The sequence below is a fragment of the Tenrec ecaudatus genome, chromosome 17, assembly GCF_050624435.1.
Source record: "Tenrec ecaudatus isolate mTenEca1 chromosome 17, mTenEca1.hap1, whole genome shotgun sequence".
In the NCBI taxonomy this organism is placed as follows: Eukaryota; Metazoa; Chordata; class Mammalia; order Afrosoricida; family Tenrecidae; genus Tenrec; species Tenrec ecaudatus.
This window is the reverse complement of record NC_134546.1, coordinates 57,636,324-57,653,016: the sequence shown is the minus strand read 5'-3', so window position 1 is coordinate 57,653,016 and position 16,693 is coordinate 57,636,324. Positions and strand designations below refer to the sequence as shown.

Sequence of the window (16,693 nt, the reverse complement as noted above, 5' to 3'; positions counted from 1 at the left end):
AGCTTTATGAGCCCCAATAAAAAGATTTTTAAAAAAAGTTTGAGGACCCTGCATCTAGTTAGTGATTTACCCTTCCTTCCTCTCCCACCCCTAGTCATCCTACTTGTTAAAACTGATTTTAAACTTTTGATGGACATCATTCTTAATTATTTTTGTGTTCTTTAATGCCTCCCCCACCACCACCACTATCATGAACCCAATTCTACCTTACAAAACCGGCTAGACCAGAGCATGTACACTGGTAGAGATAAGAGCTCACAACACAGGGAATCCAGGACAGATAAACCCCTCAGGACCAGTAATGAGAGCAGCAGTACCAGAAGGGCAAGAGGAAAGTGGAGGGAGAAAGGAGGAATAGAGCACAATGATCAACATATAACCCCCTCCCAGAGGGACAGACAACAGAAAAAATGGGTGAAGAGAGACATGAAAGAAAAAAAATTATAAATTTTCAAGGATTCATGAGGGAGGGAGGGTAGTGGAGGGGAACAATGAGCTGGTACCAAGGGCTCAAGTAGGAAAACAAATGTTTAGAAAGTGATGATGGCAACATATAAATGTGCTTGACACAATGGATGGATGTATGCATTGTCATGAAAGTTGTACGAGCCCCCAATACATGAATTTTAAAATTATGCTTGTATATATTTTTATCATATAAAATGTTGCATAGCTTTCCTTTTCACACATACCATGAATATCTTTTCAGTCAGTAGATTTATATCTACAACTTTGTTTTCACTTAGAAGCCTGGAGGTGTTGTGGTTATGCATTGTATTGGTAACTGCAAGGTCAGCAGTTCAAAACCAGCAGCCACTCCACAGGAGAAAGACAGGGTTTCCTACTCCTGTAGGGAATTACAGTCTGAGAAAAACCACAGGGACAGTTCTGCCCTGTCTTTCAGGGTCACTATAAATCCATAACGAGGCAGTAGGAGGGAGTTTGAGACCCTCCTGTCAACACTAAGTAAGAGTACCCAGTTCCCCAGAGCCTCTCAGCATTGCTGAGTTTTATTCTTCTCCATCTCTGCTTCATCTGATGGTGGGGTGTGTGATAAAACCTTGTTTGACATGCATTTCTTTCATTACTAACTAGTAAGGTTTTAGGTATCTTCTCATGTATTTATTGTCCAATTGATAATTGTATTAACCTTCATTTTCTAATATTTTATTTGACATTTGACTTTTAACATTTAATATTTACTCCATCTGATTATAATTTTATATAAGGTAGGAATCTAATTTTTTAATCAAGGGATAAGCAAGTTGTTCCAATGCCACTTATTAAGTAATCCATCATATTCTAAACTTCAGTATACCAAACTGAAACCAAACTTACTGCCATCAGGTTGATCCAATCCATAGTGACTGACCCTCCACACAGATACCCCAAAATAATAGACCCACTGAAAACAGTTGATTCTGACTCAGAGTGACCCTATAAAGGGTTTCCAAGGATATAAATCTTTACAGAAGCAGAGAGCCTTGCCTTTCTCCTGAGGAGCAGCTAGTAGGTTCAAAATGCTGACCTTGAGTTGGTGCATTTGAACTTTTGATCTTACAGTTTAACAGCCCAGTGCTTATTCCACATTGCCACCAAGACCCCTTTTCAGTGTTCAGTTGAACACAACAAGTTGATTGCAACTCAGATGGATTCTCTAGGATTTGGAAGGCTTCATAAATCTTTAGGGGAGCAGACAGCTTCATGTGTCTCCCGTGGAGCAGCTAGTGGGTCCAAAACACTGACCTTGGAGTTAACAGTCCAATGCTTACCCAACAATGACACCAGAGCCCTGTACTAGGTGGCAATTGTTAATTCTACCAGAAATTCTATGCAAAAGAAAAACGTTCAAATTGACTCTCTATTTTTAAAAAAATTCAATTTGTTAGGGGAAAAGACCAAAAAAAGAGCTAGATATGTTATAGAACTTCTCTCAGCCTCTAACCTGCATGTGCGTGCTTGGAATCTTCTATAAAGAGGTTCAGGATGTTTTTGTTGTTTGTTTTTTTTTTCATTGTAAAATCTTATTTATTTCCCTCAAAAAAAATATTTGAGAAAGCCCATTAATTGTACTCTCCAAAGAGTCTATTTAAAGTTTCGTTTAATTTTAAAAATCGATTCCTCAACATAGGAGCCCTGGTGGCATTACCGGGTTCATGTTGGACAACTAACCACAAGGTCATTATTAACCAGCCGTCCGTGGGAGAAAGTTGAGGCTCTCTGCCCTTACAGAGACTGACAGCCTTGGGTGTAAGTCACTGTGAGTCATAGTCATGAGTGGCAGTAGGGTTTTGGTTGGGGTTGCTCGGTAGCACGAGTCACATTGTTTAGAATGTTCCGTAGCCACCTGTGGCTAGTGGTTACTATATTGGGCATTGCGGATAAAGGATATTCTCATTCTGGTTTATTGCATAGTTTCTAGTGTCTTAAAGACTCGGAAGTGGCCATCCAAGGTATATAATCGGTCTCCCCGATGGCCTAGTAGGTTATGCATTGGGCTGGTAACTGCATGGTTAGCAGTTCAAACCACTCGCTGCTCCTTGGGAGAAAAGTAAGACTTCTGCTCCTGTGAAGAAACCCCCAGGGATGGTTCTGGGTCCGATCGAGCCACGATAAGTTGGAGTTGACTTGATGGCAGTGAGTTTTGTTTTGTTTAATTTTCCTCTTGGAGCACCAGGAATAGGAGAAAGAAACTGGTGATGATTGTGCAACTCTTCTTGATGTTCTTCAACTCTTGAATTGTATGGTGTATGAACTATATGCCAATAAAACTGTTGAGGGGAATATTTAAAAATAAGGGAAAGAAATGGAATGTATGTTTAATTGCCTCCATGAACAACTTCATTCTTTGTCATGAGACCAGGAGAATTGGATGGTGTCCCAGCTATCATTACTGAACAGTATGAGCAAAGATTCTATAGGGCAGTGGTTCTCCACCATCCTAATGCCGCCACCCTTTAATACAGTTTCCTCATTTGGTGGTGACTCCACAACCATAAAATTATTTTCATTGCTATATCATCACTGTAATTTCGCTACTGTTATAAATCGGGCAACCCCTGTGAAAGTGTCATTCGACCCCCCCCAAAAGGGTCGCAACCCAGGTTGAGAACCACTGTTTTAGAGGAATCCACATCAAAAGGGGTAGAACACAGAACAGAATTTCGAATTCTTATGGACTCCAGACTTTCGAGAGGCAAGGGGGTTGGGTAAATCCTATAAAGCATTGCTCTGAGATAATCTTTAAACCAGAAATAGTCCCTGAAGTATTCTTAAAACCAAACAGTAGTTTAACTTTAACTAGAAAAGAATGTCTACCTTGAGCATTGTGCTCTTTCAAGAACCATGTGTATGGGATCAGATGGATAATAGAGACTGAAGATTAGATAGGGACCTTAGGGAAGGAAGCAAGGGAGTTCATGCCGATGAGGGAGAAAGGACTGGAAAAGAAAGGTGAGATTATTGAACTGGTACGATGTCCTGCTGTGTAGATTCTCAACAACAACAAATATTTAAAATTACAAATATATTACAGAGCTAGTTTGAAGCAAGCTCCTGCGCCATTTTCTAGGAAGGAGGGATTAGCAATTTTACGTGGAGAAGAAAGTCTTAACTAGAAGAGAGAGTAAAGATCCTGGCAGTTTTAAACTGTAATTCAGAAATCTGTCAACTAAACATTTCTCTGCAGAGCTTTTACACCATGTTGCAGTCATACTTCATTCATTTACTCCACTGTTATTCATTGAGCACCTGCCTAACAAGTAATGTTGTAGACCCTGGGCCTAGTATGAAAAATAAGATAGATAACGGCCCCTATTCCCTTATCTTCCTAGGGTTTAGATTATTGCTTCAGAGTGAGAAGGAATTAACCAACAAGCAAAAAATAAAATTTTCAAGAATTGTCGGTAGTCCTGAGTGCTATACAAGGAATTAAAATGTGAGGATGTTATTGAGAGTGACTGAATGGGCTCTTTATTTTTGCCAATCAGGTAACACCTTTGTGAATGAGTGCTATTCAGCTGAGCTCTCCCCAGTGAGAAGGCACGAATCCTCACAAGGCCCAGGCACAGAGCACAGATAGTGTGCCAGCTCTCCGAGGGAAGAGCGTGGCCTGTTGAGGAGCAGCCTGGCACTTGGTGGAAAAGGAGTAATAAGAGAGGTGGCTGAAGAGATAGCTGGGGCCTTTCATGTTATAGACTACTGTAAGTGTTTTTGCTTTGTTTTCCCTACGTGTGACATTGAGCTCCTGGAAAGTTTTAAGCAGGAGACAGACATGACATTTGAACTTTTAAACAGGTACTCTGGTGACTGACTGTATGGAAGGGGTCAGTAGTGGAAAGTAGACCTGTTTTCAAAACTTTATCAAGACAAGAAATGAGGGTGGATTTGATTAGGTGGTGATAATGAAGAAGGAAAGCACTAGACAATTTCAGCCCATTTTGGCTGTAAACAGTTCTTGTTGTAAACTTGAGGTGAAGTGTGAAGGAAATAGAAAACTGCATTTTATTATACAGCTCTAAATTCCATTTCGGATCTGATTCACAATTGTCACACGGCACTAATGTATTTTCACCCAAGAATGAATAATAAGCATACTGCTCCTATCCACATTTAAACTATGAAAGCATAAGCTTGTGTTCATCTCTTTATTAAATGTCAGGGATCAGGAGGTTACATTACGAACTGATCATCACCTGTGGACTTAATTAGACTGTTCCATTAACATGTCCAAGAGGATAGAGTAAAATGAATGAAGCAGAAGAAATTGCCTGCCCTGGGGGGGGGGGGGTTGTTGTTTTATTTCTTTAATACCTGATGGCACCCAGCCATGGATCCTTTTTTGTGAGGGCCAGAACCCACCACAGAGCATTTGCAATGTGGTACAATTAGAAACTGTAGCCCAAAAAGGAGAACTGCACTTAGAAACAACTGATTTCACAGACAATAAAAAATAACAATGACTGACTTTATACTCCTCATTTAAGATTAAAATGTAAGAACTGCTGCACTTTGTAATGTTATTTCAAAGACATCTGAAGAAAGCTATTCCTTTTTTGTCTTTCCTGAGGAAGAAATGAGTGAAGAATGGTATGTTTCTATTGGAATCCCCAAGTGGCTCAAGTGGCTAAGCACTTGACAGCTCAGTGAAAGATTCATGGTTTGAGTCTACCTTGAGGCAGTGTGAGTCCATTCAAAGGTACCTGAGAAGAAAGGCCTGGCGATCTATTTTCAAAAAAGTCAACCCTTGAAAACGCTATGGTATTTGGCCCTATTCTGGCAAATAGGAGGTCACTATGAGTTAGTAACAACTGGTTTTGTTTTGTGCCTTCCATTAGGTCTTACAGGTCACTTGATGGCACAAACACGTTGAGCTTGAGGGGCCTTTCAAACTCACCTAGTAGCACCTCAGACAAAGACCTGCTGGTCGTCTGTACGGATTTCAGCCAAGACACCCCCATGAAGCAGTTCTGCCATGAGTAGAAATAGAATCCGTAGCAAAGGATTTGGGGTGGGGTTTTTGTGTTTTGTTTCTTTTAAGCTTGACCAATAGCCAGTTTAATTCCATTTACTTTAGAATTTTCTGGGCCAAACTGTTCTGAAAAGGATCACATTAGAAGGGCCTAAATAAAGTGAGGGGGAAAAATGTGGAGTAAAACTCAGTATCATTAAAAAAAAAAAAAAAAAAAAGACTGACTTGTCAGATAAAGACTGGTGGAACCCCCTAAATTATGGCCCTTCAGTCACTCTTGGTCTAGAACTAAACCTCAGCCCTGTGGTTCTGTTTTCAGCTGAACAGTACACAGGTCTCTGAGGGGAACAGTCACATTAGGGAAGTACACACACCTTAGAATCATCAACCACCTTAGATCAAAACCAATTCACAATAAAATGCTTTTTGCTTTTGTTTTCAAAGAATATTTGGGGTTAACCTTTTGCAACTATGCTGTACAGAGTAAATTGGTGTCTTGTTAGACCCTTTGTGTGCTATATATTACAAAAGTCAAACAAGCAAACACAAAGGCCATTTTCTGCAGTGTTAGAGCCAGTACTCACTTGATTGGCCCTAAAGCAATCTCCTCCTTGTGGGCTCCTGCCCCTCTCTGGATTGGCTGTCAAATTGTTAGTGTGATTTCAGCTGGTGGCGTGTACTCAGCACTGGACAGTATTCATAGTTATTTGTTGAAGGCGTGGGTGTGTAGATCTGTACCTAGGGAAGCTTGCCTGAGGCACTTGGGAGAATTCCCCTTTCATAGTTACAAATGCTCTCAGATCAAGTTAGATCAGCAGTAAACTAACCAAACAGTGCATTGTCTAAAGTGGTCCCTGCTCATAGCAACTCTAGAGGCCAGAGTAGAAGTGCCCCATCAGATTTTCAAGGTTGCCATCTTGACCAAAGGAGACTGCCACATCTTTCTTCTGTGGAGCAGCTGGTGGGCTGGAACCACCAACCTTCCTAGCCTCCACAAGATAACTTTTACTTGATTGCTGTGTGTATTTATTTGCTACTGGGCTCAATGTTAAAGATCACAATAAAAAAACTGTCCCATATTAAGAAACCAAAAACCAGTCCTATAGAACTGTCACATATGAGGGCAATGAATGTACAAATGTGTTTGACACAATGGATGGATGGATGGGTTGTGATAAGCGTTATAAGAGCCCCCAATAAAATGATTTTTTTAAAGGCTATCACTTCAATTACAAGAATATTATAAGGGAATACTATTACATAACATGTCTCTTTTTAAGATTTAGGAAAGAACTTTGACTTTAATACAAAGATTATTTTGACTTCTCCTGTGCAGTTGCTGTGTTTTGAGTTTCTTTTACCTTTTGGGGTATTGTGAATGTTTAACTTACTCCCTCTGGCTAGCTGCCCAAAAGCTTAGAACCAAGTTTGTGGCCCACCTTTAACAAACGCGCTCTATGCCTCAGTAACTTCATTCCTGGCTCCAGTTTCTGTCTCTGCTCTAGTTGTTTTTACCTCCTGAGAAAATCTTAATTGTTTCTGAAATCGTTCAGGCTATGACATACCATATACACATAAAACTATCGTGCATGCTCTTGGCGCATTTACTTTAGCTTTTTATTTTCAAGGTTTTTTTGTGTGTTTTTTTTGTTTTGTTTTTGGTGGGGTTAAGTCTTACAAGATTGCCATTGCATGTTAGACCACAAAATGTTAATGGTTTTAATAGTATAACCAAATAATAAAGTAACTAGCCTAATGGCCAGTGTTGATTAAAGTGATATCGTCATTACTAGCCCAATCTCTGATAGCAGTGCTACTGGCATTTGTTTATTTATTTGAGACCTTGCTTTGTTTTGTACTCAATGTACAGCACAGACTTTGCCATGTGGTTCTTAGCAATATCATTACATTGTCAGGTCCACATACAGCACTAACTGTTAGTAGTCTCAATGTGATGTTGCTCCTGACCCCTCAGACTTCTTGTATGAGCACCCTGCTTTGAGTGATAGCCAGCAGATTAATACCATTGAACAACTTGGGTTGTTACTGCCTTGAGATCCTCATGCTTTTGTCTGGGCAAGATCATATGAATGGATATTGGCTTCCAAATCCCATATGCTTTGATTGGTTTGGGAGCTCTCCTGGGTTTTTCTAATTATCTTAGTAATATCATCCAATTGATAGCATTATTTATGCAACATTGCATATTCTTAGAGTGCCTTTGAGAAAAACCACTTGGCCTTTTGTAGAAGTCACAAACCTTTTTCACTGATGACAAACAAACAAACAAACACCAAAACCTTGTTAAATATTTAGTGCAAGATGATACTAGCTAATTGGTGGAGGAACGAGGTTAGACCTTAGTCTCCTGATTCCTATGCGACACTGCCTTTCAACAAACAGAATGTTGAACTTATATCACCAACATTACATAATATTTATCTTACCCTTTAAGGTAAAGATGTGAAATGGGAAAAAGACAAGTAATAGCACCCAGGCGGAATCAGGAATTAATTTCGTTTGTATTACTCTCCTCACTTTCTGTTCTTGAAATTATGGCTGTTTCATTGTTACTTTCCATTATGGAATGAGGAAGCAATGTTTTATCTATCCTCCTGAAAATTAATGTTGAAATGGAAACTGTTTCCCTTGGTAATTAGTGTTGTTTTTTTTCAGACACTTTGAAAATAAAAATATATAAAAATAATGCTATTGTCTACACATTCATTAAAGAGCCAGATATATAGTTAATACTACAGTGTTTGGTAAAACGTTTCCTATAATTTTAGCCAATTCATTGAAAGGAGAGAAATTAAATGCTTCCTGATTTAGCATGGAAATTTTCCAGAGATTTAATTCTAACTAATTGTTCGCAAAGCACCTAAGGTAAACATCAGATTCAACAGTAAATATTGTCTTCTGCCTCTCGTTTAGTTTCTAGAATTTTGGAGCAACTCTGGCCAGGAGAGGATGGACCCCGTGGTCTTGAGTTACATGGACAGTTTACTACGTCAGTCAGATGTCTCCCTACTGGATCCTCCGAGCTGGCTCAATGACCAGATCATTGGATTTGCCTTTGAGTACTTTGCCAGCAGTCAATTTTGTGACTGCTCTGACCAAGTCTGCTTCATCAGCCCCGAAGTCACTCAGTTCATCAAGTGCACTAGCAACCCAGCCGAGCTCGCGCTGTTCCTCGAACCCCTGGACCTCCCCCACAAGAAAGTTGTGTTTTTAGCCATCAATGATAACTCCAATCGGGTAGCTGGGGGAACTCACTGGAGTTTGTTGGTTTATCTCCAGGATAAAAATTCCTTTTCTCATTACGACTCCCATAGCAGAAGCAACTCGGTCCATGCAAAGCAGGTAGCTGCGAAACTAGAGGCTTTCTTAGGCAGGAAAGGAGACAGACTGGCCTTTGTGGAAGAGAAAGCCCCTGCTCAACAGAACAGCTATGACTGTGGGATGTATGTGATATGTAACACTGAGGCCTTGTGTCAGAACTTCTTCAGGCAGCAGCCAGACGCGCTGCTGCAGCTCACTCCTGCCTACGTCACCAAGAAGAGACAAGAATGGAAAGAACTCATCACCAGACTTGCAAAAAATTAACTGCCGAGCTGTATGTGTAGCTTTTGAAGTGGCTCTTTCTGCCGCTCCCCAGTTTTTGGTTGGCTGCAGTCTCAGTGCCTGAGGGAAGATGCCTGATAAAGGAAAACTTTAGTATTTTCACTGTCCCCCCGCCCCCCCAATGTCATCTTCTGCATTGTCCTCCTGAAAGCTTCACTCCCATCCTCACTGGAGAGCAGTATCTTCTGTGGCAGTGGCTTGAAGTTATCCACCCAAACCTTAAAAGCCTTGGATCACAAGAATTATTACACATGGCTTTCAAGTAAGACCTTTCCTGTTGATATGAAAGTAGTTCCCATTTGGTCTCCTCTGTCCATATTGACCTGTTCCAAAGAAAAGTAGATCACAAAACACGCAAATTCGAGATGGACGGACCTTAGTGAAAAGGAAGTGACAACTTGGTGACAAGGAGAAAACTATAGAAAAACCCAAAACCTGTCATACGCACTACGTATTGGAAGAGATCGAGGGGCTGGACACAAGGAAGGCTTAAGTACTCTCGGGGTCAGCTGCTCAGTTCTGTGAGAGCTTCACCTTTGCAAACATTTGAGAAACGTGATGTTAGCCCTTGTTCCCCTCCGTCTAATCCCTGGAATGCTTTAGGAAAGGAGGGATCTTGAGTAGCGTCATAAAAGTAATGGCTGTGGTGGGCCTGGGACTTGCTACTCTGGATTGGTAACAGCTTTGGCTTGCTTTGTCTGTTAGCCATGCACCCACGCCTCCTTATCCCCAAAGCTTTGTGATTGTAAAACTCACAGCCGATGACTGCCCAAGGTTGCCTATTATTTCATAAAATAGTCTGCTTGCTCCTCTATCCTTAATTGTCAGGGTTGTGTTCACCTATTGCCAGGGTGCCTTCAGGACTAATATTACGCGTGACATTTAAGGCTTGTTTGTTTCTGAGAATAGGAAAGGGGAGGGGGAGGGAGTTACCTTTCTCAGCTCTTACACTTGATTCAACCTGCAGGCAGTGTCATTTGTAAAATGTAGAGCCAAGAGGAAAGAGAAACGCTATCCCTCCAAACACTTCAAATACTTAACAAACAAATGCTGTCTCTCAATTCTAGTGTGCACATCAGTTCTAGTGCCAATGAGAAGGAGATTGCAATGTGTAAGAGACTTGAAAACCAAAGATTAGGTTCAGCTCCCTCACCAACCAAACCCCGCCCCCAGCTCTCCTGCTCAAAATAACCTTGCCACCCAGTCACCACGAAAACAGTAACTTCAGTTCCTTTTAGCCAGGGAGGGAAAACACAGTTAAGTGTAGATAAACACAGGTTATAGAGCAAGCCTGAGTGACACAGGAGGTGAAACTTAAAGAGAAAACTGCAAAACGGTTTCTATGCCAAGCCAGTAGTTGAGGGGAAAAGAGCACGCCTAATGGAAGGAGCAGGACTGGCCTGCGCTTCATTCTGTTGTCCATAGAGTGGCTCAGCATCAAACCTACTGGAAGACACCTGACAGCAATGTGAAGGTGGGGGACAGGAACAAGATTAGGCACTAGCAACCAGCCATGGAGATGAAACACAGGGACAGCAAGAGGAGGGACACAGGTTGGTAATAGGCCAGGAGTGTAGATAACCCAAAAAAAAGCCATACTATTTCAGTAACTATTGACTTAGTCTAGACAATGAAAGAATCAAATCCTCCCTAGGATAAATTGCTGCCCTTTCTGATAATACAGTGTGTTGCTTAAGTGTCAGTATCGCATTTGCCAGTTAATACATCTGAGAACATTCTTTCCTAACTCTTTAAGATTTGCCCCATAAATAATGTATCTTTTTAATGAAACTAATGAGTCTTTTTAAAAAAAAGAAAGATACAATCTTACATTTTGTGTCCCCAAAAACACAGCATGATATTGGACTGTCCCCACAGGCTAGTCACCTCTAAAATTTTGAGTATGCTCTGTTTAAGTGTCAGCAGTATTAAATGACAGGAGAATTTAAAACCAAAACCAAATTCCAAACTGCCATTGAATCCATTCCAGCTATGGCAGCCTGATAGGATAGAGCAGAACTACGTGGGAGGTCTGAGACCGTAAATCTTACCAGGAGCAGAGAGCCTCGCTTTTTCCTGTGGAGCAAGTAGTAGGTTCAACTGCTGATAGTATGTAGTGAGCAACCCAACATGCAACCCACTGTCCCAACAGGACTCCTAATGGTTCACTTAAAACAACAACAAGTGGACTGCCATCAGGTCAATCCTGACTTGTGGCAATCCTCTACTACAGCATGGGTTTCCAAGACTGCTTATGGGAGTAGAAAGTCTCGTCTTTCTCCCACGGAGCCGCTGGTGGTTTCAAACCTCTGACCTGGCAGATTACAGCCTAGGGCATAACCACTGTGCAACCAGGGCTCCTCTGATGTTTCATAAGATACTGTATACATCTGCTTGGCCATCCACCATTGATGTCACTTGCTATCAAAAATGAAAAATATAAAATCTTTTGCTGGTATTATGCTCCCTTCTCTCTTGGACTAAAAAGGAACCAATCTGTAAGATTCAGCATCAAAATACTCAACAGGAAAGGGTAATCAAATTTTCAGCAATTAGCAAACACTGAACTATGTGCTTTTAAATATCCTGTTGTCATCCCATAAGTATAGTCACATTGAGTTATGCCTCAAAACCCAACTGTCGTCAGTAATCAAAACTAAAAGTAATTACCAATGAGTTTTCTATTTAATTCTGTGTAAACCACATATATTTCTGTCCTTTGGCTAGGTATCTGGTGAAGTTCATGAGCACTCCCTAATCAGATCATAAGAAGTAAAATACCTTAAGTGGATTAATATCCCTGATATATTTCTTATTTTTGTTATCTCATTTTTACTATATCCACATCGACATGTTTTAATACTACGGGACTCAATTGATATGGCAAAGTAGAATTTCCCAGTGACAGGTAGTTACTGATGTTGAAAAATAGAGCTGTTCCTTCTACTACTTGAAAGAGAAAAGGCGAAACATTCACAGAAATTGAATACTGTGCTATTGGAAAGAGCATGAAGTTTTAACCAAGTTCAAATTCTGTTTCTTAGAAATTTGTAACAAGTTTGAGATTCAGTAGCCTCATCTGCAAGATAAAGGTAGTAGTTTAAGAGGTCCTGCTAACCACAAAGTCTGCTGTTCAAAACCACTGGCTGCCCTGAGGTTGAAAGGTGCAGCTATCTGCTTCAGTAAAGACTTACAGGAAACCTTATGTAGCTCGTTGCTATGAGTCAGGATCAACTCAATGGCAGTGCAATAAAGAGCCATGGTGGGCTGTGGGTTAGGCATTGGTGCACTGGTCCACTAACCCCTAGCTCAGTGGTTCAAACGCATCGATTGCTTCCAGGGAGAAAGATGAGGCTGTCAGCTCCCGAAAAGATTTAGGTTCAGAGATCCTGTATGAAGTCACTATGAGTTAGGATTGATGCAGTGGTATGGTAGTATGCTTGGTTTATGAAGATTGAGGGAGTCCCTGGGATGTACAAACAAGCGCTCTGTGCTCTGCCATTAGCCAAATGGTGAGAGGTCTGAATCCACCGTAAGCTTTACCTCAGTATAAAAGGCCTGGCGCTCCACTTTGAAATAGTCAATGATTAGAACCCGATGCAGCACAGTTCTACACTGGCTCACATAGGATGACCATGATTTGGAATTGATAAAATAACTGATCTATAAGGATTAAGATGTATATGGAAAACTCAGACATGAAAATAAGCATTGCCCTTCAGCTCTACTACCTACTTCTGTGTAAGACTACTAGCAAGTTTAAAGACTTACGGTTATGTAGTCCTGCAGCTAAAAAACTGTAAAAGTGGCTCATAGTCACTGGTGTGTGTGTGTGTGTGTGTGTGTGTGTGTGTGTGTGTGTGTGTGTGTGTGTGTGTGTAATTATATATTTACTGCAGGGTCTGTAGCTCAAATCTACCAGTCCCTCCTTGGGAGAAAGATGAGGTGTCTGCTCATGTGAAGATTGACAACCTCTGAAACCCACAGCAGCAGTTCTACTCTGACCTAAAGGGTCCCTCTCGGTATGAATTGGCAGGATGGCAATAAGGGGGTGAATTTTATACCACACTATTGTTCAAGATGCTTTTTACAAAGACGCTTATTTCATTGCTTTTCCTATGAACCAGCTGTTCTTTTTCCTATTTAATAGATAAGAAACCAAGAAAAGCTAAATCACATGATTTAAAAATGAAAAGTAGACAAAACCAAGAGAGCAGTTAAGGTCCAAAACAGAATCAACAAGCTGTTATATGAGTGGGAAATTCAAGCATTTTGAAATTCTAAATTGGAGTCATAGGAATAAATAGAATCAAATGGAAGCTATATCCCCTTTTTTAAAAAAAAGTCTCAAATACGGGCCTACGACTCAGCTTCTCCTACTCTTCTACTTAATCCTTTCTTTGTTGCCCAGAAAATAGAACTTGCTTGAATATGTTAAAGCTCCTCAACTTTTACAATTTTATAAATTCACCTGATGTTACAGGAGCCATCGTAAGAAATTTTTTATCTGTTACCTGTTATTAGCAGAACTCACGTGATCATTGACTTTGATTTATGTCCTATTTGGATCAGCTCCTTCCATCAATCTATTAGATTGAATTGAGACATTTTTAAAGCCTTACATTTTACTTTCGGTGTTAAATCACCTTTCAGACTTCTTAGGTGAGAAAGGGAAGTAGGGCAAGATTGGTAGCCTGAGGGAGCTCACAAAGAAAAGCAGGAGGTGTTGGGGGGACTTCACAAGAAATTTCATCAAATAAATGTTACAAATAGATATCTGACCGAAAGTGTAAAGGTGGTGCTCTTAAGTTCCAAAGTGAGGCAAATGAAATTCCACCGGGGAAAAAAAATCAAATGTTAAAGGCACGTAAGTGAAATTCTGTGTAGGGAAAAGCTAACATGTCAGAATGCCAACGGAGGAATTTCAGTCTCAGAAGTAGAGAAGAGTTATCATTACTCAAGAAAAAGTGTGAGTCTCAGATCCTGAAACTTGAGTTAAAAATGAAGAGCTACTTTGGAGGCAGTTTCCCTCCATGTACCCAAAGCAACCAGCTTAGAACGTAATACTGAAGGACAAAGGCAAGTTGTCCATAAACCAGCAAGGGTGGCCTATAGTGTCTTCTTCAGGAAAACTCTCTCTACTGCACTGGATTATAGATCAGGGTACTTTCCTTGGACATTCCTAGAATCCCTGATTTCAATGTTTCCAAATTATGTATAGTTTACAGTGTTGTCTCCCTCTTGCCCACTACACTAAGAGCCAGGGAAGTCAGGACCATGTCTGACTTGGTCACCATTAGATCCCTGCTGCCTAATAATTGTACCTGAGAAACAGACACTCATCATTTGTTAAATACTATGTATTTCTTACAAATAGTATGCCCATGTAAATAACATGCACTCACATGCATAGCCCACATAGTTCACACAGCAAAGGAGGTGTACACAAAACCCTGTAATGTTATTTGCATAAAGATAGGGTAGATGAGAATATAGAAGCTTTTACTTTTTAAAAGTTCATCTTTCCCTGCTTGGAAGCAGAAATCCAAGTGCCTTGTTAATCACATTTTCACCCATAAGAGCAGGTTACTGGGAAATGATGAGTTGAACTTAAGCAACCTTTCAGAAAATAAGGAACTCAATTTTTATGATTAAAAAGGATTTTTGTTTAAAAAAAAAGGAACTCGACAAGTAACTCATCTCGGGGACATCTCTTCAACTTATATGCTGATTTCTTAGAGATTGCCACTGGGTGCGTCATTGTAATGCATGTGTAAGCATTTTTAATTCTGCTTTTTCCATTTTCCACTCAGTCATTGCTTATGTATTTGTTAGGTTTAAAGGTAACATGGGGTTATATCAAGTTAACGGGTCATGATTTTCTTAGCCATGTTAGCACGCTTGGGCTAGTTCTGATTCAACGAGAACAGCAGTGCTGCAAATGACTTCATAAATAGCTTTCACATCCTTTTTTAATTAAATACTTTTATTGGGGGCTCTTACACTTCCCATCACAATCCATGCATTCATTCATTATATCAAGCACATTTGTACATATGTTGCCATCATTTTTTTCAAAGCATTTTCTTTCTTCGTGAGCCCTTGGTATCAGCTCCTCATTTTTTCCCTCCCTCCCCTAACCCTACATCTCCTTAAGGAATGCACAAGTGTAGTTGAGGCACCAAACCCTGGGATCCATTTCCATTCCTTCATAAGAATAACCAGAGTCCTCTAGGAAGGGAATTTACAGTAGCATTATAATATATATAATATAAACATTTACTTCCATATAGCCCCACCAACATTGGGTTTTTTGTTTGTTTAAATTTATTCATTAAATTTTAATAGGTAATAACATTGATTGAGCTTTATGGGCCAAGGACTTCTAAGATTTTGACATGAATTTTCTCATTTAATAATTACTACAAACCTGTAAAGTATTGTAAAAAATAAAGAAGTGGAGTTGGTGTCTGACCTCCTCTAGCTAACACAATGGGGAAGGAAAATCACCGTCTTTAGCATCATCCGGCCAGGGTCAATTCCTATGAGATTGAAGTCAGCTATGCCAACACCTCCCAACCGCATCAATTCTGACCCCAAATGACCTTCCCACAGCACTCTAGTTCATTGCAAGGGCCACCCAGAACCCGTAAATGAAACTGATGAACATGGGGTTTATTAGGGAAGTTAACAAGGTACAATGAAGTTAAATGTTCAGGATACAATTGTCCAGTCAGGAATGTCTCCTCTTGCTGTGCCCATAGGCAGGCTTCTATCTGGCCTTCAGGCTCTTGGCCTGACCTCTGTCCTGCTTCGGCAATGTTACCGAAGGGCTACCATCAAATGGCCCACAGGGCATGCCACTCCACTATAAAGCCTCAGCTTGAAGGCCCTCAGCTCCAGCCCCATGAGTCAGCAAACCTAACCCCATTACCTGTCTGCAGGCATCCTACTCCACAAGCCAGTCTCCTGCCTGAAGGCAGGCGGCTTGACTTGCTCTGGGGGCTAGGTATTCTACCATTCAGTGTGATGCTCTGGCTCCTGGTTCTGCTGTTACCTGGTTCTGCTGTGGTGTCACAGCTGTCTCCTGGATCAGGGGGGTTCAATGCATAGGAATCTCAGGGTCCAAAGGATGCACTCCTCACTCTGGCAGTGGGATCACCCCTTCCTGCTGCGGAGGGGCTTCATTTTAGACCCAGCAGGATGGCCATCACAATGACCCCTGGGAACAAGCACAAGTGAATCCTATCAGTGTCTCTCTCCCCCACCCTACCCAGCCCCAACAGGAGAAGGTCATTTGATGGGAGTGACAGAGAGTGGTCCGAAGAGCCGCATTAAGTAATTCTGTACTGCAGGTAGGCACTATCATTATCCTTTTAGAAACGAGGAAGCTAAGGCTTAGGGTTGTCTAAATTAAGTAAATTAATAAAGTTTAAGTTCCAAAACCTGAGTTCTTGCCTCCTGGTTTTTTGTTCGCATAGTTTTTTTTTTTCTATTTTATTAACAAGGAAAAAAAATAATTGCTATGAAAAACTGGATGTACACTCTAATTTCTAAGGACATGGCACAGTTTATTGGTACAGAACCTGTTTTGCTTAG

The 16,693-nt window shown here is 40.7% G+C and overlaps 1 protein-coding gene across 2 annotated transcripts in view; it reads left to right on the top strand.

The window, feature by feature from the left end:
* Positions 1 to 16,544, top strand: part of SENP8 (SUMO peptidase family member, NEDD8 specific) — a 32,100-nt gene extending 15,556 nt beyond the window's left edge. For both annotated transcript variants that reach the window (XM_075536156.1, XM_075536157.1), the window contains one exon: positions 8,405 to 16,544. In XM_075536156.1, the coding sequence (XP_075392271.1) occupies positions 8,441 to 9,076 (636 nt within the window). In that variant the 5' untranslated portion in view covers positions 8,405 to 8,440 and the 3' untranslated portion in view covers positions 9,077 to 16,544. The remainder of the gene's footprint in view (positions 1 to 8,404) is intronic.
* The last annotated feature ends 149 nt before the right edge of the window (positions 16,545 to 16,693 follow it).